Consider the following 23578-nt stretch of genomic DNA (forward strand, 5'->3'; position numbering starts at 1 on the left):
TATTAATCGCGGTTCGATCAAATATTATAACATTCTTTTTATATTACTTATTCACATTAGCAAGGTCAAATACTACAAAATGATGTTGTTATATTTGACCTGACTAAAAATGTGAATCGTCCTTAATTTTATTTTCAGGAATTGAGCCGCCAATGTGGGTTGGAAAAAAGGGGCCTGAGCCCAGAAAATAAACCACCTTGGGGATTCTAATTACGATTATTAAAGTCTAGTGTTAGTACACGCACTAATGTAATTCAAATACAAGGGCGAGTACAAAATTTTATCTTGATATCTTAAAAACTGAAACTGCTAAGAAGAAAAAACTGAATCTTTTACACCCTATATCTGAATAGCGAGCCTTTTGCTATATCACATTTAAATGAAGAATCGTCTTAATTTAACCTAAGGAATCACCTTTAAAATTATTTATTACATGTCATTTCCTGATCCCCTGTATATTTTTCAGTAGTGAAATAATTTAATTTGTATTACTTATGCCGCGCGTATTGATAATTTATATTACGAATGAATACATTTATTTATAACTTTATTTATACATTAAAGACTACATTTGGGATTGTTCGTTGATGTTTTCTTTACCAAATTGTTACATTTAACATGAATGAGTGAAGTCCGCAATGTAAAGCATAAGTAATTAATAAATTTCAAAAAATGCATCTTGATGACCTCGATGTTGAATCGCTTCAGGATTAGTTAAAAAATAAACAAATTCAAATAACTAATTGTCAAAATTATTGCCCATAACCGCACATTTACATCTGTGATTTCAATTATTTATACATTCTTGCCTTGGTTTTCCGTGTTTTCTACTTAATGAATCTTTGTGTCTAGCTGAGAATTAATTGGCAAAATATCGCTAAAAATAGTCTTTAAAATAGAAGTAAAAATATAATTATCAAAATGTATAAAACATAGTTATCAAAAACAGAAATATGGTCTTAGCTAGAATAAAAATTCTATTTCTTTTCATCCTGGCCCTCTGTTTCTTTCAGCATATTCAAGCTCTTAGGACTTATACCAAAGAAGACCTCAATAATCTTCGGTTAGTACCTCTTCACCATTTAGAATGGTTTCCATCTATTTTATCCTTAAAATTGCTATAAAAATAGCCATTCCGTTATATATCTAACATTATTTCTTTGCCATTTAACATCGGTCTCTTTCAGGGATGAAGCTAAAGAAATGTTTTATCATGCTTATGATAGCTACTTAAAATATGCATATCCTTATGATGAGCTCAGGCCAGTAAGCTGTGATGGCATTGACACATATGGAAGGTTCTTTTCTGCACTTACAAATATTGAAGTTTGAACATATTATATCATATAACTCTCTTTCAGTTATTCATTAACACTTATTGATGCTTTAGATACTTTAGCCATTATGGGAAACTTCTCAGAATTTCAACGAGTGGTAGAGTTATTATCAACCAAAATCAATTTTGACATCAACATCAATGTATCCGTATTTGAAACAAATATTCGGATTATTGGGGGACTGTTAAGTGCTCACCTACTTTCTAGCAAGTAAGTTATTATGAATCATTATATAAGATCAAATAATGCTAAGGATTTTAGGGCAGGAGCAAAGTTGGAACCAGGGTATCCTTGCAATGGCCCCCTTTTAAGGCTGGCAGAAGATGTTGCCAAAAGGTTAATTGTAGCTTTTGACACTAAGACTGGTATGCCTTATGGAACGGTGAATCTAAGATATGGAGTTCCAAAAGGGGAGACTCCAGTGACATGTACTGCTGGAGTTGGTACTTTTATAATTGAATTTGGGGCTTTAAGTAGATTAACAGGCGATCCAATTTATGAGGAGGTATCAGCCCTTTATTGTTTAATTGAGTGTTTCAGTTGATCCCTTCATCAGAATTGACAATTGACAGAGATTCTCCAAAGATCTCGGATCTTTGGATCTCAAGCATAGGGACTTAAGGAGATTGGTTAAATTGGGATGAAATTGCACAGTTTGATGCTTTATTGTTATTAGTATTTATTAATAGTTCAAAAGTTGTTTTATTTTTATTGAATACCAATTTACCTTTCAGTTAAATAACCCATAGTTGCAATTTTTGAAAAAAATTTACCTATCTCTTCAAATAACTGAGATGTCAATATTTTAATGCAAAAAACAGGCATCTTGTGTATCACAATTTATAACTTTATTTAGGTTGCCATGAATGCTTTATATGCACTATTCAATCACAAATCTTCAATAGGCTTATTTGGCAATCACATTGACACTAAAACAGGCAAATGGACAGCTCAAGACTCTGGCATTGGTTCAGGTGTTGACTCTTATTTTGAATATTTAGTTAAAGGATCAATTTTATTGCAGAGGTAAATTAATTTTTTGTTTAAAGGCAAAGACTTAAGGCTTATTTCTAGACCGGAATTGATGGAAATGTTTTATGAGGTCCGCAAGGGAATAGAAAAATATATGAAAAAAGATGACTGGTATATGTGGGTGTCAATGGTAAAAGGACAAGTAACATTGCCAGTGTTTCAATCTTTAGAAGCCTATTGGCCAGGAGTCTTAAGTCTTATTGGTAGGATTGTATGTTTACTCACTTGTGTGAGTTTTGAGATTTCTTTTTAGGGGAAACTTCAAAAGCAATGAGAACATTACATAATTACCATCAAGTTTGGCAGCAATACGGATTTACTCCCGAATTCTATTATATAACGCAGAGTGAAGCGGGTACAGGCAGAGAAAGTTACCCTCTAAGGCCTGAACATATAGAGTCAATAATGTATTTGTATAGAGCCACTGGAGACCCATTTCTCTTAGAAGCGGGGGAAGATATATTGAGGAGCATTAAACATAGTTCCAGAACGCCTTGTGGATATGCTACAGTACTATTTTTAAACCTCAAAAATAAATTTATCTCAATTAGTTTTATTTAAGATCAAAGATGTCCGTGACCACAGGAAAGAAGATCGCATGGAGTCCTTTTTTTTGGCAGAAACCACTAAATACCTATATTTATTATTTGATACAAACAATTTTATTCACAATCAAGGGGAACATGGTACTCTCATTAACACACCAAATGGAGAATGTGTTATAGATGCTGGAGGCTATGTTTTTAATACTGAGGCCCATCCAATAGACCCAAGTGCCTTGCATTGCTGCCATGATATGCCTAACTATAACCTATTTGATTTCAAGCAATTCCAGGAAAACCAAGATGTTTACCGTGGTGTACACATTAAGGATTTGAATAAAAAACCCTTAGATACTATAGAGGATAGTAATGTTACAGTTGTAATTGTGGAGCCTTTGGAAAATGCCAACAGAGAAATAAATAATAACGCGGAAAAGAGTGTTACAGTGGTGAGTGAAGGACAAGAAAGTTCAGGAAATGTGTCAAGTAATGGGGAAGCGAATGAGATTGAAACTCCCCAGCAGAAAAGAGGCAAATTATTTGATCCTCAGCAAATGTTGGAGAGATTTCGTAAGGAAAACAGGTATCCGAAGAATAGGACTTGGGAAAGAAGTTACGAATTGCTGAGTTGTAAAGCGCAAAAGTTTCTGCAGAGGATAGCGGTAATGGGGGAGTTTTTCAATTGATTTTGTTATTGTTTGTGTCAATAATGACTCAAATATAATTTAAAAATTTTTTGTGGAATTATTTCATTTATTATACAGGGTGTTCTGATTATGGAAATCACTTCGTCATTGAGGTACAGGATTATACTTTTTTGAAGGCAGGCTCGTTTTGCCACCATGAACTATTTTGCTGTGCGCCACTGAGTGTTCGTATTCCGATATTCGAATTCTTTATATTGAAAACTTTTTTCTCTTCGAGTTTTATTCTATTTAGGACGATTTCGGAGTTATTCGGCCATATGGCAGCAATTAATTGGAATTGGGAGCAGCAGATAAATGGGAGTAATATAAAAGCAATGAGGATTAAATATCTCGAAGTGGTTACGTAGCGCATATAGTGAGCCCCATACTAGGAATATAGGAAGTTATTTAATTTTGCTCAATGTAAATGTAAATAATTTGCTAATACTTCCGAAAGAAATAAATTTAAATCGACTAATGATCATGTGGTATCAACATGATGGTTGCCCAGCGTATTACGTAATAGTTATTCGGGAAAAATTGGATGCAATGTTTCCTCAAAAGTGGATTGGTCATGGTGATAATGTTAACTGGCCAGCATGTTCACCAGACTTAACATTTCTAGATTTCTTTCCTTGGGGATACTTAAGAGAAATTGTCTACGTTGAAGTGCCAACAACTGCTGAGAACATGAAAGGAAGAATAAGAGTATCTCGCCGTAACATTCCACGAGAAGCAATTTTCAATATGCAACAGTAATTTAAAATGAGAATCACTAAATATATTGAAGGACATCATTTTGAACATTTATTTAATTGAATTGTTCAAAAATTATGTTTTTTTAATTCTTTCTGTTGAATGTATTGATACAAGCATTTTTCGTTGAAAAAGAAATTCTTCAAAAATGTCAATTTGTTCCAAAATTATCAATTGTATAAAAAAATGTGGGATTTCCATTTGAAAAAACGAAGTTGATCTTGATTAGAGCCTGAAGGTGGCCTCGAATCGAAACAGTGATAATGCCGAAATTTTTCTCCCTTCATGCAACCCCTTCTTTATTTAAACCTTTTTTCCTAAAACCGATAACTTCAAAAATATTTACGTGATATATATAATATACGTGATATATATAACTCACCCTGTATATATTGATGTTGCAATTGAGAGTGATAAGCTAAATTCAGTCGAATAGTCGAAAATGTTTTAATTAAACAAAAACGTGAACGTTATTTTCAGATAATTTTTTGCAAAAACATGATTTTTCGTGTTTGCGACAACTGCAACACCGAACACGAGATGCATCATCGTAATAAGAAAGAAATTATTTAAAGTGAAAAATCAAGATGACGCTCGCAAGAATAAAGAAAGTCCTTTCAGGTTTATATACTTGTTTCCGGCCCGACGTTGTAAAACCATAAAACGGTTCCCTTGGCTGGGAACCCAATAAATATTTTGTCTATATTCCATTTAGTTTTGTGCATAATGAAACAGTTTGACCCTGTTGTAAATTTAGGCACTAAAACCTGTCTCCTTGAATCTATTGTTTGGTCAAACCCCCAGAAACCTCCAGATAGTGGTGAGCGTTCAGTTTTTGAAGAACGTTATTAGCACCAGAACCATCAAGTGAAAGTGAGCTCTCTTAAACTTGAATCGCCTAATTTCTTGCAGAAGTTTCAACAGTAATAACGGGCGAGAATTAAAAAAGTGTCAAGCAGGCGTTGAAATATCAGAGGTATGTCTTAGATAATTTTTTTCTGTTATTAGTTGTCAGGCCGACATTTGATTGTAAATAGTAAATTGCTTAATCAACGCCCTACGTTTGCATTTTACCGTTTGCTGCGGCTTTCTTTTAATGGTCTCCCCATACAATAGCTCTATTCCAACAGGAAAAAACTCGATTCCGGATCATCAGAAACAGTCAGTATTATGTGCAAGCAGTCTCAACTGGTGTTCTGCGCAGATTTCTGACGGCCCGGAATCGGTTTACTTCTCTGTTGCGACGGAGCTAATAAGTGCACCGAAAATTATCGATAATTTTTTTGAAGTCATAAACTTTATTTTCGTTGCACCAATTGTACTTAAGGAAATGAATCTAATGAACCGCATTGTTGAATCTTGATTGTAATATCTATTTCAGTTGGTCTCACCATCGCTAGGGCGCCCAGTTGTCAGTGATTGGTCCAGTGTAAGAAAAAAATAAGTCCGGTATTGTGCTGTCGAAGTTTGACAGATGAGTGAAATCCTCAAGTTAAATTCATTTGTAATTGTGTGATTTGAGTAAACCTACGCTCCGCGCTTATCAAACTGCATCAAAACTTGCGTATTTATCGAATTTTATTTGTGAACAACTTCGCATCAGCGTCAGCGTGCGCCGGTTCGCTCCACTCTCTCTCTCTCTCTCATCGTTGTTCGGCAAAGTACCCGGCCAAGAATTCCCGTGTAGTTTCTTGGTTGCGGAAATAGGAAATTCCGGGCTTACAGAAATCGGTCGCCAAAGGTGTCTTTAGTTCAAAAACGGCAAAATGCACTGCCTGGAGATTTCTAAAGAGTTGAGGAATGACATTGAAGTTAATCAACTTCAGTTACAAGACGCTATTCGTAATCATCAGGTAAGTTTTCCAGTTTCGTAATTTGTGCTGCACGTGGGTGGGTTTGTTGGCCTTGTTCGTGGCATGGGCGGTGGGCTTAACGCGAACAGAGACAGACAAACTGGCCCGCGTGGAGTTTGTCGTTTCGGGGGATGTTTGTGAAATTTTTATTAAAAAAGCAAAAACTTTGGATTTTAAATTCGGCTTTATATCCAATTCTTCGAGATTTCCACAGGACTAATTTAGTTTCCATTATTTACAGGCTTTAATTGGCAAAGCAGAGGGGTTTCCGGAGGTAAGTGTCCCCCCGTTTTAATAAATAATTTAGCACCTCAGGTACCCCCCAAACTTAAAATTAACTTTTCTTTTCTCTGTTTTGTAGAACAAAGAAAATATACTCGAAGAAGTTAAATTAGTGGAGCAGAAAATCACGTTAATTGGACATCGTCAGGTAAACTTAAGAAAAACTTAACCTACTTCTCATTAAACTAGAAAAACTATTTAAGAGGCGCTTCATAATGTTTTATCTGGGAGGTGCCCTAAAGAAGGAAATTAAAAAAATATTTCTTTTTTTTTAAATATTTCAAAATTCTTTGTTAGAAAGTTTTGGGGCCACTTAGTCAAGTTCCTGTTAGTGACCTTAAGTTATTCAACTTTAATACATTAATATATACATATTGAGCATTTACATTTCACATATGGTTATAAACTTACTCGAGTAACTTTCTAGAGAAACTTTATGACTTGGATAATACATTTGGACCATTAATATTAAACTTCAGATATGCTATAAAGTTGCCACTAATATTTATATTTTTGGACTATGCTCATTATCGAATCTACCCAAGCCTCATATCGTGAACATAAAATAAATTTAATTTAACTTAATAATTAAAAATATGATTTAATTTTTATTTTACTTTATTATAATTTTTGTTTTTTGATGTGTAGAAAGATCTCCTTGAAAAGCTTCGAGAAGGATATACTGCCTCCCAGCAATGCCTGAAAAGCAACATTCTCCATGATGCCTTGAATGAACGTAAATTTAACTTGTCAACATCTCTCAACAGAGCAAGGAAGCAAAATTTGTAAGCATTCTACTTTAGTCATTTTTTTTCTTTAGCTCTATGGCTGTGAAATGCATTTGCATTATTATAAGCACTTAGTAAATAATAGAAATTACAAGGTACAGAGTGGGGTTACTTTTACATTTGTTGTATTACATATGAAAATATTTACATAATCACTGGAAATAAAATATATATAAATGAATGATGACAAAGTCACAAGAAATCAAAAGATGTCTAATCCGAGCAAAGAATTCAATTTTTTTAAAATGAGCTCTCTGTGACACAGCACAAGAAAAGTTGTGAGTGATAAGAAGCAGAAAATACTAAAAAAAATATAAAAAAATATAATGGTATTAAACTTTGACATCCTGGACCCTAAAATCTAAGAATTTTTCCTTAGTTAGTCATTAAGCTTGAATAAGCTCGAATAAAGCTCTCCATTGAATGTCAGAGCCTAGTAATACACATACTAGTATACATTTACTGACCCTGTACATTAAGACACCAAAACTTACATAATGTTGGTCTTGGTTTCAATTTCAATTAGGGGTTTGAGATCTAATCTCATGTGGCATAACAAACTTGGTCATCAAAGACATCAATCTTATCACAGTAAAAGATTAAGAAAAAAAATCCGAATAATATTTTGCGGTACATGTTTGAAACATTCAAAGTGTTAATCTGATTTCAAACTTTGAAACTGGAAATTAAAGTGTCATCACAAAGCTCTATTAAGGGTTCCTTACTATAAAAGAATCTCTTCTTGAAAAAAAAAACATTTGAGGATGAAAATCCTCAAATCATGCCTACATGAAGTGCAACTTTAACATACTCAATTTTCCCAAATGACATGGTATCTTTTTGCTCATGTTTATCTACAACAACTAGTATATATATAAGTTTTTAACTTTCACGTGCAACCACAAATAAAAATATGTGTCATTTCAGTTCTCATCATTCGTCCCGCAGTAATTCTCCCCAAGATGAATTGGAGCGGAAGTTTATTTCCCCTCAATCCCCGCCAGAGGAATTCTTTCCTACAAAACCCCATGACCTTGTGCAAGGAGCTTTTCTTGCTAACTTCGGTCTGGTCACTTACGAGGTTTATGGCGAGCTGATTAATAGGAAAAGGGCGGAAAGAAAGCGCAGAAGCACCGCCAACCCTCAGTTTCTTTATTTGAGAGATATGGGAGCTCCAGTGGTAAGTTTTGAATTGTCAATTATATATTTGGAACATGTTATTAGTCGCAAGAACTAATTTCGAATCTTGTCAATTTCAGAAAAGAAAGAGAAGACATTTCCTAGCACGTCCACCATCGCCTCCCAATACACGCGGGCGAAAAAGACAAGAATTGGCAATTATGAGTTCCTCTAAGGCTGTTAATCATAATGGAAACTATGGACACAAAGCGGAGTTTAAACCCATTACTCGATATCCGAATTTGCCAAGCGAGTTAGTAATAGAGGGTGTCAGCTCAGGAAGTTCCTCTCCAGATTCCAGTCAATGCCTAGTTTGCAAGCAACCAGGCGTCTTGTCCATATGCTCACAATGTTCCAATGGGTTTCATATGAGTTGCCACAATCGCCCGTTTTCCAGGATCCCGACTGAGTGCCCCAAGTGCCTTGGAAAAACCTACACTGGCCGTAATTCTGCCAGCAGTAGTTCTAATAATAGTTCTTCGCGAATGTCTTATGTCAGCTCCATCGAGCTTGCAGGTAAACGCTTTTAAACTTCATTCTTATTATCTAATCTAATACACTAATCAATTTAGAGAAAGTTAGCTTGAAGCAAGAGCTCGAAGAGAAACATAAAGAATTGTTAGCGGAAGTGACTCAGCTTCAAAATTGCCATTCCGAGCTAACTATTTCAGTCAAGGAGCAGGCAGCTGCAGGAGAGCAGCTGAAGCTGAGCATCCAGGAAACTGAAACAAAAATCACCCAGTTGATAAATGTTATCGAAACCATAAAAAATGCCCCCGTCCCAGAAACAAGTAGTTCTTAATGTTATTAGTTCCACATTAATTATTTTGAGTTGTTGTTGTTTGCCAGATAAGCAGCAATTTTTAATTAAGCGACTGATATTATAAAATAGCAAAATATTTTTAATTTTAATGTACTTTTAAGGATTGCGTCTAGATCAATAGAAAATGTAATTTTTGTACTTTGTAATTAGAATAAAATAATTTTCTGAGATGTGTCTTTTATTATAACAAAAAAGTAATTGGGGCGAGCATAAAAATGGCGACAAAGATCATTAGCAACTATTTATATGCATATGTACCTAAAATGAACAAAATAGAAGAGAGGCCCTGAGACTCTTTGCTCACGTAGAAGAAGCATTTGATAATACTTTTTTAATTCTACCATTTATCTCTATTCCCATGAGGGGAGGATTTTCACTGGCCGCACTAGGTTCATAACAAAACAATTATTACTCCCAGCCGAGTGGATCGCTTCGAGCCGATTCAATGCGTGTGGTCTTTTCACTCGTTAATTCATGTGCAAAGTAGCACCAACACCTTGGACACATTTGTTTATCGGAGCGCACCAGGGCTTCCAATAACGGAAAAATGAAGTATGAGTAATGTCATAGATTGAGGAAAAAGGGTTCTATTTTCGGATTTTGAGAAACAAATACAACTATGCGCTTAATAAAAAATCAATATTCATATAATTTGCTCTAATTGTTATGATCATCAATTAAAGTTTAAGACAATACCTTCATTAGTTAACATATACGTACTTCAGACGAGACTGAAATTTGGGCGGTTCTCTATGTATCAAGAAGTATTTACAACGCACACAAACTTAGAAACTATATATATACACACATAACTAGGTAAGATAAATAGAAACTCAAATGTCAGTCTCGGCTCAATTTAATACTTAATAAATGCTTCATTAAAGGTCAGATTTTTTAATTTTTATTACAAAAATGACCTTAGAGAAAATTGCTCTGGTACAAAATCCAGTAGGAGTAAATTCTTGAAAAGAAAGTTTATAAATATCAATTTAGATACAGAAAGAAAGGTTTTTATATTAGTTTACAACCCTGTAAAGAGTAATATTACTTTAAATTCATTTAAGTAAGTACTAACAAAGAGGCACGAGGCTCCAAAAATCAGTAATAGCTCAAATTTTAAAGAACTTGTGGTTCAAAATGGAGTCTCAAAGATGCATATATGCCGCGAGTCTTGCTTAGTAGTTAGATATCAATTAGAGAGAAATGCTGACGTTTCTCAAGATTCAGTCTTTTAGTTAATATCTGCTGAACCTCTTAATTTATTTATTGTTTTAGATTTTGTTCACTTTCAAATTTGTGGCGAAAAAATTGTCCCACAGATGTGCTAATTTTTTCGAAATTTTTGAAAACAGAAAAGTCTACACCACCTATTATCTCCGAACAGATGCATGCAAAAACTGGCAGTTATAATTACTTTGGCACAGTCCCACGGACCGGAATTATCATTTTTCAGAGCTGAAACTTGTTTTGCACACACCTGCAGATCGATGCCTTAGCTGCGGTCCCATCGCCTCGCCATAGAAGTGTCGCTTCCTTTTTGGAACCCTCCAAAACATCAAACCAACTTACACGACTAAAATAGACCGATCGATAAAGCGTCAATTCATATCGAACGAATCGACGCTGTATCGATTGACGTGTTCTAGTCGAGGTCTGTTTGTCATGTATTGGTGGTGTCGGTATCTGACTTTTCCGATTCAGTTGTTCTATTACGACAATATAGAATGCAGTACTCGATGCTCCAGGCCAATACGCAGGTCATGATCAAGCAGGTCTGAGAGTGAAGACAGATGGGGTAACTGGCGGTAGCGTCTCGAATTTTGCCTAAAAGCGAGAAGGTGATAAAAGTTAATGGTCATTGAAACGGTCGAAAATAGACGACTAGGACATATTGCTAATGTGCTGGCTAGTTTAACTGCAAACCAACTTTCGTAGAAAAGTAGAATTAGAGTCTATGCATTGGTCGGATTCTCGATTTCTATGTAGACTAGCTTGGTGCTAAGTTTAGCAGCACATTAATAATTTGGCCCTAAGGCTCAGTTGTTGGAAAAAGGTTTGAAAAAGCTTGCTTCACTTAAACCAGACCTTCGCGAATTTTGACGTCCATAAGAAATACATTGCTGTCACAATCGCTGCAAATGAGAGCAATAAATGTAGAAATTAAAAACAATTGACGGTTGGCGTGGACAAACTTTAAGCAAAGTAACTGCTCATGCGCTTAAAACAATGTAACATATTGCCCTTTCTGACGTAGCAGTTGTGCCCTTCAACATATCATTTTTTTTTATCTGGAAGAACACCGTTGCTGCGTAACATGCAATATTTTCAGATTTTCTCCCACGTTACAAAGTCGTTTTCACTGCAACTTGACTCAGCATGTCTGTTATTTGTGCTTGGCACGTAAGTTGCCATAATCTTTTTTCATCTGTGACACTCAAATCTTCTAAAGATTAGTAAGAAAATCGCAACAGACAATCTGAAGCAAGCAAAACTATTGCAAAACCTATTAAGCCGAAATTTTTGCGTCTCACCCACTCCTAATTTTACGTTTCTTCAGGCGCATTTTCAAAAATTCGTACCTAATATTGGCCCCATCGTAACCACAAACAGCCCCTTGCCGACGTTGTGCAGACCAAAGGCTGCAGGTAGCTTCTCCAAGGTGGCATATTCGGAGATGGTAATAGCGAAGTTAATCAGAGCGGCACCCCTGACAAAACCAGCAATTACCAGCCAAACTAATATCCAAACGTAATCCGTTTGGTGGGCCAGAACTGAAAAAATTAGAAACTGCGGTTCAGCGGCTGCATATGACTCTCGCGTGTCTCAGTTGTGGAAAAAGGTTCCGTGCCAGCCAGATGTTATTGCCATTCTCTGGGCCATTTGCGCATAAAACCGTTAAGAGGGGGCCGCGGCCCTCAAGAAAATGACAGTAAATTTCTGGTATTTGGGTATAGACGCATTAAATTAGTGATGAACAAGCGAAATGTTGGCCGAGACAAAATCAAAGAACAATACTAGAAATAGGCCTTAATAAATATTAAAGCTTACTTTTCTCGTGAAGTGTCACCATTACCTATGTCATGGTGGCTCCGAATTAGCTGCCAATAAAAATCATACATTGGATTAGAACACATCAACAATTTGCAACGTGGGTCAAACAATAATGCACTGACCGCTCAAGAGATTTTATTTACTTAGGTTGTGATGGATTACTGACACTTCTTCATTGTTAGCTTCAGCGTTAAACCCAAAAGACAAATACGACATGTTTATATCAGATGGGATGTGATGGATAATTGAAAAAAATCGAAAAGGAAAAGGTCTTTAAAGTACCAAAAGATATATGGAGATCTTTTTTTAATTTAGAACTACAAGTGTTGTTAACATCCCTTCTATATAAGATTATTTAATTGTACAGATACATTATAATTAGGAAAAACCTAAAAAAACGACTTCAATAAGCCATAAACGCGTGGTTATCAATGAACTAAAAGGACCAGCGTTTCATTAAGAGTGAGGCAATTTCTTGACAGAAGGCGAATACTATTTTAATAGTATCTCTGTGACGTGCATTTTGTCATCAAAAATGCGTCATGCGTCGGAGAACCGGCGCTTATAAAACGTAGAAGGTCATGGTGACGTCACTTCCTCTCATTCCGCCACCATGGATTAGTGTCCCATTTGGCTCAAGACTGTATAAAAAATGACATTGATGTTTACAAATATTCGCCATAATTTCTGCTTAGTGGGTTTTTTGAAATAATAATGTTCCAGCAATGGCATTTTCAATAGTCTCTCAAGTGAAATTTTGAAAAAAGTTTGGCAAAGTTGCAAGTCATCAAAAGTCGAATAATCGTTTGAAAACAGATAAAATTGTTTTTTTGAACCTTACTACGATCTTATTACAGTATACAGGGCATCCCAAATTTAACCTCCAATAAGCAAGTCCAAAAATGGGTACAACCGGAAGTGCCGCCATCGAAATTATTTCAGTTCATTGTGTTCCATTGACTTTACGAATTTCAGTTTTTTCCTTATTACGGTTGTTCTATAATCAATCGAGGCAGAGGAAAACCACCCTGCACACTATTGTGGACCATTTAAAAAGATTTGCTGGTTTCAAATAAAAATGATTCGATGTTGGAATAAAACAAATTTTTAGCTGTGGCATTTAGCATTAAGTGTGACACGTAACTTTCCAGATTCAGAGAAATTATGGATTGTGTAAAATTATAATTAAAATTATTTGCAAATACTTTTAAATAGCTCACGCAGCAGGAAAAAGCTCAACTGTAAGAGAAACTATAAGAAGCGAAACACAAATCCTTACTTGATCGACAGAGTCCCAAAAAGAAAATTCCAGACATGAACAAAGTCCTCTTGGATACGTCCAATCTGTCGCATATCGGTGGCAAAATTAGCCTGGCCAAAATGTCGGTGAAAGCTTGAACTGACAAAAATAGTGCCACATCCGTCTTGTCGTAACCGATGGATTTGAAGAAGAACGGCATCACCATCTTGAAATTCTGCTCGGCTACGTAGAACACCGACAATCCGAAAACCAAGTTGAGGTAAATCGGATCTTGCAACAGATCAAAATCCATGAATTCCACCAGTCTTTGCCACGAGGTCTTCTTCTGCTTTTCTTGCACTTTTAGAGGCTCCTTTTGCACCTCTTTTATGACCTTATTTTGCGATGAAAATTGCACTCCTGGATAACTTAAATTGCGCCGCAGTCGGCTCGGATGGTTGTCTCCTGATGATAGTATTTCAGGGGAATCTGGAGGCTATTTAAAAGAATATTGGCCTTGCTACCGTAAAAATGATTACTTACATCAATGGCTAGCTGAATACTTGACCCCGTGAAATCCAGTCGAGAATAGCTGTCCATTATTGATTCTTTGGAGGTCCTGCGACGTCCTGCCCGATTACCAGCGAAGCTCATTGTCGAGAAATTTCTAGGGAAAGTGGATTTCCTGGTCAGACCTCCAGCTTTGAGTTCCTCGAATGTTTTCACCACTAAATGGTTGGAGATGAGTTTGTTGACTTCTTCTTGCTCTGTCTCTTCTTCCTCTCCATCTTCTTTAATTGTTTCCATTTCCTACACAGAAATTGCGTTACGCAGAACTAGCGCAGAAGTTGTGAGCATGCAGAAGTGTACGTTAAGTATGAATTTACGGTTATACCTAATTCCTAACTACTTGGGGTAAGGGGTAGGGAATCATGGCTACCAAATTGCCGTGTAAAGAGGTATTCAAAAAGCTGAAACATTCTAAATCCTGAATAATGATATTTTACGGAGGAAAACTACGTCATGAAATGGAAATTAGAGGGATCAATATAGAGTGTAACATATCATTATGGAGATATTTCATGGAGCGACAGTACTCTGCAAAGCAATAAAAAAAATGCTAATAGACCCATGGTTAAAAACGCTTGATTATTTTTTTTGGCAAATTCTACGAAAATACTGCGAGAAACCAAAAAGCTAAAAAAATAATGAAGGAATTTAAATTTGGTATCAGAATTCGTACATGGTGCTCCGAAAAAAAGATACAAAACATAAAATAGTACATGACCTAAAAAACATAACGCCCTGTATATGGCTACCGACGATTTTAGCATTTCGTTGTAGAGGGTTTTGAAGCAAATATAAAACTTCGTCACACTGTATGTCGAAAATGGTGCGTTTTTGACCATGGGCCTGTCAGCGTTTTTAAAATTATTTTGCAGAGCAGTATCGGCCCCCGAAATATCTCCCTGATATGGTACACCATGTATATTGAAATTAATTCTTTATTCCTATGTGATTTCCGATATTGACAAAATTGTGGGGTTTGAATTTAGCCGAAGCTTAAAACATAGGGATGAGATCCATTTATGCAGGTGAATAACATGCAGGAACCGTCAATCTTTCCATTAAACTGATTTCTGGTCTTCAAAACTACTAATAATATCGAGATTTTTTCAGTTTTGCTGCTACACTTGATTATTTCCTTTGCACGGCAATACATACTCGATAAAACAATAATTGACATGCTCTCACTGAAATCTTTACCTCGCTAGACGCAAAGAAGAAATGTATTCTCTGCGGCAAAGAACAAGAACGTTTAATTTCATTTTGAAATTGCCCTAAAATCGAGCTTTACCTGCTTGTATTCGCCGTCTTCAATGCATTTTTCATCGGGAACGAAATGCCATTTGGCTGGTTGTAGTAAAATCGAACCGACTAATGAGTTTAGGGCGAAGCCTCCCAATAAAAATATGGCACCTAAAACAACGGCTCGAGAAAGAACCGAAAATCCTCCTCGAAAATTAATTTACCGCGAAATCCGAATTCATCTAAAAGAAGAGTCACGGCTTGGGGCATCAACATCATTCCAAATGCAGTTCCAGCTAATGAGTAACCTATAGCTTGTCCTCTGCGCTTCAGAAAGTAGTTGTTTAGTGCCACGAATGTAGCTGAGGCAGTTAAACCCACCCCCAAACCTGCACAAAAACACGCATTTCTACCCAACAACTGGACAATCAAGTGATAGCTACCATTAATAATACTGTAAGTTGCGATTATATGGGCCATGCTAGATGCCCAGCTGGTCATTATTAGTCCACTGGCAACCAGGATGGAACCGGCCAGCGAAACTTTACGGTAGGAAAAGGTTCGGATCAATGGGCCCACAAACAATCCGGAGAAGTTGATCAGTGCGTCGAGGGTGCTCATGATGACTGCCGCCCCCGTGGTTTCTACGCCCAAGTTGCTGAGTAAGTCGCCGAAAAGAAGTCCAAATGATTGTTCTATTGATCTTGTACAGAGCTGGAAGCGTTTAATGGAGGAAGATCCTTGCTGCAGTTTATTTATGACTTACATTAACAGCGCTAACCCCAATAACCACAATCCACCCCCATCCTCCGTCTGGTGGCACGAGCTTCTTATTTTCCATAAACATGGTACTAAATTATCTAAAATTGGGAACCGAAATCATTATTGGAAAAGCGGAAAAACTCATCGTTGTTCAGAACACGAATTGATTGTAAAATTTCAAGGTTAAATGATCAAGCGATTTATGGAAATATCGATTTATATAGTCCCATTGTTTTCTATATTTTTTTATACTCAATACAAAAAAAGGCAAAAGCTGCTCAATCGAATTTGACCTTTTCTTTCACGTTAATATCCAGAGTGGTCTTTTTTAACTAATTAAAAATATGAAAACTGAAAATTGAACAGCCGACATAAAAAAAGGTTTAGAAAAACTACGTAAAATGTGAGATAAAACGTTTATTTATAGGGCCGCAATAAGGTCGAGTAATTTGTAAATAACCACGGTTACAGTGACGTACTTCAGAAACCACCCTCGAACGACTTCTTCTTTCATGTTAAGTATTCAGGGCAAATAAACTAGTGTACTCGCACCAAAACCTATTGCGACTACTTATATTTTCACCCCCTGTATCTCAGAAACAGAATATTGCGGCTCTTTACCAACAAGGAGACACTCCCCGAATTTTTTAGCACTTGTCTGCACTTTGTATGCCACTACAGGTGTTTAAGGTACAGGCCTCTGCTTTTGCAGACCTTGCTCCTACTTGACACTTCGTTACGATGGCAACGCGTGCAAGCAACACTGCAAAGGCCTCAAAAGTTCTCGGCTTTGACGATTAACCGCAAATGTTTGGTGAGATCACAATATTATTCGATATATTTTAGTGATAAATAGTTCCATAAATCTCGGTTAATTGTTGGATTTAATGACTGGATTAGGCACAATAAAAATTTATTTTACATTGAATACGCACTATTCCCCGTGGCATGTGATGATCGTCAGGTTCAGCTGCGTTAAAGGCCAGATTTTTAGTGGAAATTTAATCCTAAAATTACCAAGCCAAAGCATGATTTGCGTGTTTTTAAAATAAGAATTAAGCGTAATAATTAATACGGGCAACGTTCAACCTTTCAGAATGCTTTCAGGGTTAATGGTTGAATAGCATTATTTCTAAAAACGTTTCCTGGATACTGTCCGAATTTCGTTATAATTAAAATCGAAAACTTGAGTATTAGACATTTTCAGAAAACTGGATTGGTTTTCCCTTTGAAACTTCTTTGGACAAAGAGACCAACCTTATATGAAATAATCATGACGAAAAAGTTAAATTTAGTGCCATATGCTGGATCATTATTTCCGAGTTCAAGCCTAGTGAATAATCGAAGGTTAATTATTATCCATCCAGTAGTTATGTATAGTCTATATTAAGTAAATGGATTCGTCTAAAATTAGAGCCGTCCGGGGTGCTTTTCATGCAACATTTGGCTTGAATGCAGCGCCGGCCTTTATAAAAATTACCCTTTTTTGCTCGATTTATGGAAATGGGAAATATCTGGGCTAGGTATTGTTTATCGATTCTAGATACATAATAAATTCTAAAGTAAACTGCAAATGTCTGAAGTGGGCATTATATAATGACACAGTTACAAATGGCTGTTCGAGATTAAAAGTCGAATGTAATAATACGGATTTACTGGAATGCGCACAGAAAAATGATGATGAAATAAAATGTTTAAACAGGGCGTTTGAGGCTCAATTAGGTCAAGTTAAGGACTTCCTCAATTCTGACCCCTAAATGCAGGTTAAGGCGACGACCCTTCGTCCCGATCGATACTTCATCCCTTAGATATAAAGTACCAATGACGTTTGTGGATGGCATGGAAAAATCCCAGGGAAAGAAAATCTGTTACGCTAAAAACGGTGGTGTTATTGTTAAAAAGTTGGGTTTTTTGAATTACAAAACGACATTTTCGAAGTGTCCTTATCGTTAAAAGAAATTTGAAAAAAATTTCAATGCAAGAGAATTTACAATTCCTAAAAGAGAAAACTGTGGACATTCCATAAATAACGAGTTACACTCTTAAAATCTCTAAAGAAACTTGTATATTAAAAGGGGTGAAATACATACACATCTCACAGAGTGAGGTGGACTTCTCTTGGACGAAACAACTGATCAGACCGCGTATGACTGTTCTGTCTGTGTTCAGCTTAAAGCCCAAAAGCTGAGCAGACAGAGAACGGGACATCGATCGGTTAAGGCGGGTCATGTGACTGACACGCGCACGGCACGTGGACAATCCAGATCCACACCGTGCCAGAAGAGATACAGCTGACCTCGTCAAACTTGGATGGAAACGTGTGCCGTAGTTTGCACTATAAAAATTGAATTATCAGTGTTTTGGGTCTAACATGTTTAAGCGACGGAAAGGGCGTCAATTTTCGGAAATTTATTCACACAATTTAACCATTTTTTTCAAGAAAGTTTGAGATTTTCTTACCAATTTAAATCGGTAAAATATAAAATTGTAAATTGTTAAAGAGGATCACTTTGCAACGAAGTTATAAGCATTATTGACCCATTCAAGTAACAATTTTATCAATAATTTGTGTGTCAACAGGTTTATTGACGTGGATCATTGCAGACCTGATTAATTTTTAATGAATTTTCAGATCATTTTTTCAATAACAATTTCTTTGCACTTTTAATAACGTTTCAAGTCCCACAACCTACTGAATCAAAGACCTTACAAGCCTGTGATTCAGTAGGCCTTGTTCCCAAGTGACACTTCGTTGGCATGGCAACGCGCTCTGTGCACTGCTGTCAAGGCCTATAAAGTTTTAGGTTTTGTTAAAACATTAGAGAGGGTAATCGCTGAAATCATAATAAGTATGATTATAAATCTTTGTTCATTGAGAGATTTAATTGTTACAGATTAATCAGATTCAAAGAAGATATATTTCGGATTAAGCGTGAATTTGTTCATTGCCTGTGAACAGTTGTGATTACGGTATATCAGAGGACGATTCCGGAAACTGCAGGCTTGTGGTTTTATCGCCGGCAATACTCAAGATAACGGAGAAATTAATGAAAAAGAGAATATTTCTTGTTAAAATAAAATATTGAATGAGAGTAATTTCATCTTTTATTCATTCAAAGATACGAACGATACAATGGCGAAATTTTTGAAAAGAATCCATTTGAGGAGGAATAGCAGCGGTAATATTTAGACTGTATTTTATGATAATCTCCAAAACTTCCGACTATCTCAGTCAGTGGGAGTGGAGGTGGAGTGGAAATGTCTCTTCAGTGATTTGATTTTAATTAGTTAAATCTCTCATGGAACATTTATGATCATTCAGAACTAACGTTATAAGAAATAAATGTTAAAGAATATCAAGGACACCATGCTAAACAAGTGAATTATTTTTAAAAAATTATACTACATACCAGCATTCATTTAAAAGTGATTAATTACCCTTCCTCGTGGTGTATAGCTCACTTAAAATTTAAAATACAACTGTTCTTTTCTTTAAAAAAATACTAACTTTCCTAATGAAATTAACGTAAAAGGTTTCGCCGAAAAGCAATTATTCCATTTTTAATACAAACAGACCTGTGTCTTTATGTGGTCTTACTCGTGACTGACACTTCGTCACCATGGCACCTCGCACCATGAAATTCTGCAAAGGCCCATAAACGTCCAGGCTTCTTGCCAGCGAAGTAAGGTGCAAAAAAAAATTAACTAACATCTTTATTGGTGTTTACGAGTTCATAACTAATCACGAAAGAACGATAAATAACGATATTATAATCTCGAATTAAATCTTACTTTTCTAAAATTACATGCTTTACATAATGCAATAATTGATATGGGTTATTAAGGATCACGGAACTTTTGAGTGGCGGCTTTACTTCAGAATACGAATAATTCAGATACCAATGAAAATTAAACCAAATTTTTTTATAATTCTGTATTTATATTTTGGATTGTTGAACAGGTTAGAGGCGAAGCATCAGCGTCGAAAAATTCCTAAATTTTTAATTAACGAGAGTACAGTAGAACGCAGGAAATGTTATTTTATCATGATGTAGTCATGTAACAGTTAATTTATCTAATTAATGAACAAGCAGAAAGGTGAGCACTTTATGCAACGGTATGAACTCATTATTTACTTATTATACAGGATGTAACACTTCACCGTGGAGATATTACAGAGGGCAACAGTACTCTGCAAAATGATTTAAAAAAATGCTGATGAATACATGGTCAAAACTGTATGATTTTTTTTCCTTTTTGCAAATTCTACGAAAATGGCGAAAGATAAGGAAATACTGCAAGAGACCAAAAACCTAAAAGATTAATGGAGGAATTTAAATTTGGTATCAGAATTCATACACGGTGTTCCAAAAAAAGATACAAAGCATAAAATAATACATGACCCAAAAAACATAACACCCTATATATGGCTACCAACGATTTTGAAATTTTGTTGTAGATCTTAAAACAAATAGGTGAATGAAATTAAAAAAAAAATTATTCAGGACGCGTGTACGTGAGAAAAATACAAAACACGAGAAAAAATGTGAAACTTCTTGTGAACCTATATAACGAAAATGATGCGTTTATGACCATGGGTCTATTAGCATTTTTTTATTATTTTGTAGAGTACTATCTCCTCCTGAAATATCTCCATGATGATATGTTACATCTTGTATACATATACCTATATGGTACCACGCACTACAAACAATATAACCATTAATACGAATATGTAAGACATTAGCTAGTGTAGGATTTTCCTATACCCGTCTGTTTTCATAGAATATTTTGATTTCGAGACACGCGCTTTATATTTCAAATCTTAATTACAATTCGGACAAGTGTCGTTAATTCGTACGCGTTAATAACGAATTATAAATCGTCTAATTAAATTGTCCGTAAAAAAACGTAACTTCATGTTAAGGCACGATTTTGGCTATTGATCGCGATTAGTTATCCTATGGAAAAAATGATCAACAAGCATCTTCATATGAAGTTAATCTATTCACATGTGGAGGGCACTTAGCGTGAAGAAATGTGGTTTAATGTTGCGCCACTTTGGTGTTTCGCAACACTGTGTGGCGTATTTCGAAAAGAAAGTTGAATTAAATTGCAAATTACGTGTCAGGTAATAAAATAGAACTGATGGATACTACACTTGATCTTAGTGAATGTATTTGCATTGGTCTTTTATGCACATAAATGAACTTTGACCAATGTTACCACGAACAACCCAATAAACAATTGTTACTTTATGCTTACCTTTAATTTATATTGAGCTAGTTTGAATATCACAGACAGTAAATAAGTATTCCTTTCGAACTTAAAATTAACTGGCCATCAAATAGGGAGAATTAGAAGTAATTTTGAAACGGTATCATTGTTGTAAAACAAGAGGACGACGGTAGGAGTACGATCATCGTACTTCCTCCAACGAATAACATGCTAAAGCAACTGCTTTGTAGCTCATAGGCACGATATGTTCGGAAATGTAGTACTGGAGGGATACTACCTTTGTTTAAGTATAGGTTTAGTCCGGGTGTATAACATTCACAGAAATTCATACCTACCTGGTCATCGAAGCTCTATCTTTTTACTTGTTTTTCATAACAACCCCTTTGCCGCAGAAGTTCTAAGGCAAATTCAGATTTATCAGTTAAAACGAAACTTCTTTGTAGCTGAAAACATATAAAGGAATGTAGCGAGTCTCTGACTAAGGTACGGCAATATTTTATCAGCAATTCGAATCCGATCGCGCAAATGGGTGCATGATCAATAGGTTTTTATCTTTTGGAATAATATAATGAACAAATAAGAACAAATTTGAAAAAGAAACATAACGTAACAGCAACCTTGCAGCTCATTTCTTAGTAAAACAAGCCATAAAGAACCCAACGCTGTCCACCTGCCCATCAGGACCAAATCTCTGAACTTTGGTCCTCTCTTCCTCACTGAGACCAGTCCCTGTCCATCCAGCCTCTCCATAACTTTTCTCAGGTTTAACCAGCTCCAAACAATCAAATGTTTTTAAAGCCCAGGACACAACTCCCTCATTTTCCCCTAAAGTTATAGTGCAAGTGCTGTATACCAGCCTCCCTTTCGGCCTCAATAAACCAACGGCTGTGGCTAACAGTTTCCTTTGTAAAGGCACATAGGACCTGATGACTTTTTCTGAAGTTGTGTTGCGAAATTGTGGCCTTTTACCTAAAGCACTGCAAGGGGCATCTAACAGAATTCTTTGAAATGTTTCTGGAAGAAATGGAGGTCCTTCACCAATACATCCAGATGTAGTAGAGTGTGAAAAAATCTTTGTAGAATCAGCTTGGAAGACCAGAACTTCAGCCCCAAATACTTGACATGTATTTCGCAGCTGCAGCACCTTATTGGGAGTCTTGTCAATCGCAATTAAAGTGCCTTGATTTTCCATAAGGGTGGCTATATGAGTAGTTTTGTGGCCTGGAGCTGCACACATATCTAACACTTTCTCACCCCTTCGAGGGCTTAGAAGTTCCACACAAAATATTGAAGGTAAATTCTGTAGCAATGCATACCCTTCAGGGAGGAAATTGCCCAGTTGTGGGGAACCTGAAGTAACTTCAGTCATTTCCACTGCAATTCCTTTAGGAGAGAAATCTGGACCAAACAATAAGTCTCGAGACATTTTTACTAAGCCATTGCCAATAAACACCTTGGTATCATCAGAATAAATTTTAAGAAACCCTTTCCTGCACTTTTTGCTAAGGTCCACATAGACACTCACATGGTCTCCGATCTGAGTTCCTGAGACCATTGCCATAACCCCAGGGGCATATATGTGAGCCCCTCGTAACAATGCTGCTGCACAGTCCACATCAACTATAACTTCTTTAGGGAATTTGTTCATTGATGATATATCAATTTTTAGGTGTTTGAGGATAATAATATCCTCAGATAGTGAGCTATTGGCAATTATTTTGTAACCCAAGGCTCTATTCTGAGTTTGAATCAGATTTTTAACAAGCTCCTTATTGGCTTTTCTAGTGTTGATTCTAAACGATGTAACAGTAGGAGCCCTACACAGCCACTGAAGAGTGCTTTCCAGTTCCTTATACAGTGTTGGGGTTGCTGAGGTATCTTTTAAGCTGATTAGAACTTCAGTCTTGAATGATTCATCAAATGGAGAGATGGGGAAAGGCATGGTTTTGATGTGAGATTGTATTGAATTTATGTATCACTTACTAAGTCATATTGAAAAAAAGTTAAAGTAGGCTAAGGAATGTTTTTACTTTTGAAAAACGTTTTGTTTTTTTTTTGACAGGAAACTTAACCTCTTTTTTCATTTCCATTTCTAGGTTTATGATAGTTTTCTGCCATTCGTCATACAAGCTCTATGCTGAAACATTTTCAATTATATGTTATATGTAAAAGGAGTAGACCCAGAGATCCTGTTTAGTTC

At 36.0% G+C, this 23578-nt stretch overlaps 4 protein-coding genes across 7 annotated transcripts; 2 read left to right on the forward strand and 2 right to left on the reverse strand.

The window, feature by feature from the left end:
• Positions 1 to 841: 841 nt before the first annotated feature.
• Edem1 (ER degradation-enhancing alpha-mannosidase-like protein 2) lies at positions 842 to 3661 on the forward strand. Of its 2 annotated transcripts, none has more exons than XM_066396553.1 (8): positions 842 to 1063; positions 1188 to 1298; positions 1362 to 1547; positions 1599 to 1842; positions 2194 to 2311; positions 2393 to 2572; positions 2623 to 2879; positions 2932 to 3661. In XM_066396553.1, exons 1-8 carry the CDS (start codon positions 954 to 956, stop codon positions 3595 to 3597), a joined length of 1872 nt encoding a protein of 623 aa, XP_066252650.1. In that variant the 5' UTR covers positions 842 to 953; the 3' UTR covers positions 3598 to 3661. The 2 variants fall into 2 exon arrangements, with proteins under 2 accessions (XP_066252650.1, XP_066252649.1); XM_066396552.1 differs by having other exon boundaries at positions 846 to 1063; positions 2194 to 2363; positions 2412 to 2572.
• Positions 3662 to 5745: 2084 nt separating this feature from the next.
• LOC136413132 (PHD finger protein 21A-like) lies at positions 5746 to 9446 on the forward strand. The gene is made up of 7 exons (XM_066396516.1): positions 5746 to 6206; positions 6448 to 6480; positions 6568 to 6636; positions 7137 to 7273; positions 8204 to 8456; positions 8536 to 8971; positions 9028 to 9446. The coding sequence occupies exons 1-7, from the start codon at positions 6120 to 6122 to the stop codon at positions 9255 to 9257; spliced, it is 1245 nt and encodes a 414-aa protein (XP_066252613.1). The 5' UTR covers positions 5746 to 6119; the 3' UTR covers positions 9258 to 9446.
• A 457-nt stretch (positions 9447 to 9903) lies between these two features.
• On the reverse strand, positions 9904 to 18388 carry LOC136413154 (monocarboxylate transporter 5). 3 transcript variants are annotated; one of them, XM_066396554.1, is made up of 10 exons: positions 18231 to 18388; positions 16145 to 16238; positions 15822 to 16092; positions 15603 to 15767; positions 15428 to 15549; positions 15337 to 15366; positions 14113 to 14379; positions 13609 to 14065; positions 11858 to 12049; positions 9904 to 11102 (listed from the first exon to the last, which is right to left on the reverse strand). In XM_066396554.1, exons 2-10 carry the CDS (start codon positions 16223 to 16225, stop codon positions 10939 to 10941), a joined length of 1749 nt encoding a protein of 582 aa, XP_066252651.1. In that variant the 5' UTR covers positions 16226 to 16238; positions 18231 to 18388; the 3' UTR covers positions 9904 to 10938. The 3 variants fall into 3 exon arrangements, with proteins under 3 accessions (XP_066252651.1, XP_066252652.1, XP_066252653.1); XM_066396556.1 differs by lacking the exon at positions 9904 to 11102 and adding an exon at positions 12327 to 12376 and having other exon boundaries at positions 11916 to 12049; XM_066396555.1 differs by lacking the exon at positions 15337 to 15366.
• A 3559-nt stretch (positions 18389 to 21947) lies between these two features.
• Positions 21948 to 23569, reverse strand: LOC136413134 (tRNA (cytosine(72)-C(5))-methyltransferase NSUN6). Its single transcript, XM_066396520.1, has one exon. The coding sequence runs from the start codon at positions 23318 to 23320 to the stop codon at positions 22004 to 22006; it is 1317 nt and encodes a 438-aa protein (XP_066252617.1). The 5' UTR covers positions 23321 to 23569; the 3' UTR covers positions 21948 to 22003.
• Between the last annotated feature and the right edge of the window lie 9 nt (positions 23570 to 23578).

Source organism: Euwallacea similis, chromosome 13 (genome assembly GCF_039881205.1).
Source record: "Euwallacea similis isolate ESF13 chromosome 13, ESF131.1, whole genome shotgun sequence".
Taxonomy (NCBI): domain Eukaryota; kingdom Metazoa; phylum Arthropoda; class Insecta; order Coleoptera; family Curculionidae; genus Euwallacea; species Euwallacea similis.

What these genes read in the sequence shown, in the direction of transcription:
- Edem1 (XM_066396552.1), top strand. Translation starts at nt 954, where the DNA reads ATGGTCTTAGCTAGAATAAAAATTCTATTTCTTTTCATCCTGGCCCTC. An exon ending in GGCATTGACACATATGGAAG is followed by an intron (nt 1,299 to 1,361) that starts GTTCTTTTCTGC and finishes ACTCTCTTTCAG; the next exon opens with TTATTCATTAACACTTATTG. An exon ending in GCTCACCTACTTTCTAGCAA is followed by an intron (nt 1,548 to 1,598) that starts GTAAGTTATTAT and finishes TAAGGATTTTAG; the next exon opens with GGCAGGAGCAAAGTTGGAAC.
- LOC136413132 (XM_066396516.1), top strand. Translation starts at nt 6,120, where the DNA reads ATGCACTGCCTGGAGATTTCTAAAGAGTTGAGGAATGACATTGAAGTT. An exon ending in ACGCTATTCGTAATCATCAG is followed by an intron (nt 6,207 to 6,447) that starts GTAAGTTTTCCA and finishes CATTATTTACAG; the next exon opens with GCTTTAATTGGCAAAGCAGA. An exon ending in CAGCTCCATCGAGCTTGCAG is followed by an intron (nt 8,972 to 9,027) that starts GTAAACGCTTTT and finishes TAATCAATTTAG; the next exon opens with AGAAAGTTAGCTTGAAGCAA.
- LOC136413154 (XM_066396554.1), bottom strand. Translation starts at nt 16,225, where the DNA reads ATGTTTATGGAAAATAAGAAGCTCGTGCCACCAGACGGAGGATGGGGG. An exon ending in AACTTACAGTATTATTAATG is followed by an intron (nt 15,768 to 15,821) that starts GTAGCTATCACT and finishes GTTTTTGTGCAG; the next exon opens with GTTTGGGGGTGGGTTTAACT. An exon ending in AGATGAATTCGGATTTCGCG is followed by an intron (nt 15,550 to 15,602) that starts GTAAATTAATTT and finishes CCGTTGTTTTAG; the next exon opens with GTGCCATATTTTTATTGGGA.
- LOC136413134 (XM_066396520.1), bottom strand. Translation starts at nt 23,320, where the DNA reads ATGCCTTTCCCCATCTCTCCATTTGATGAATCATTCAAGACTGAAGTT.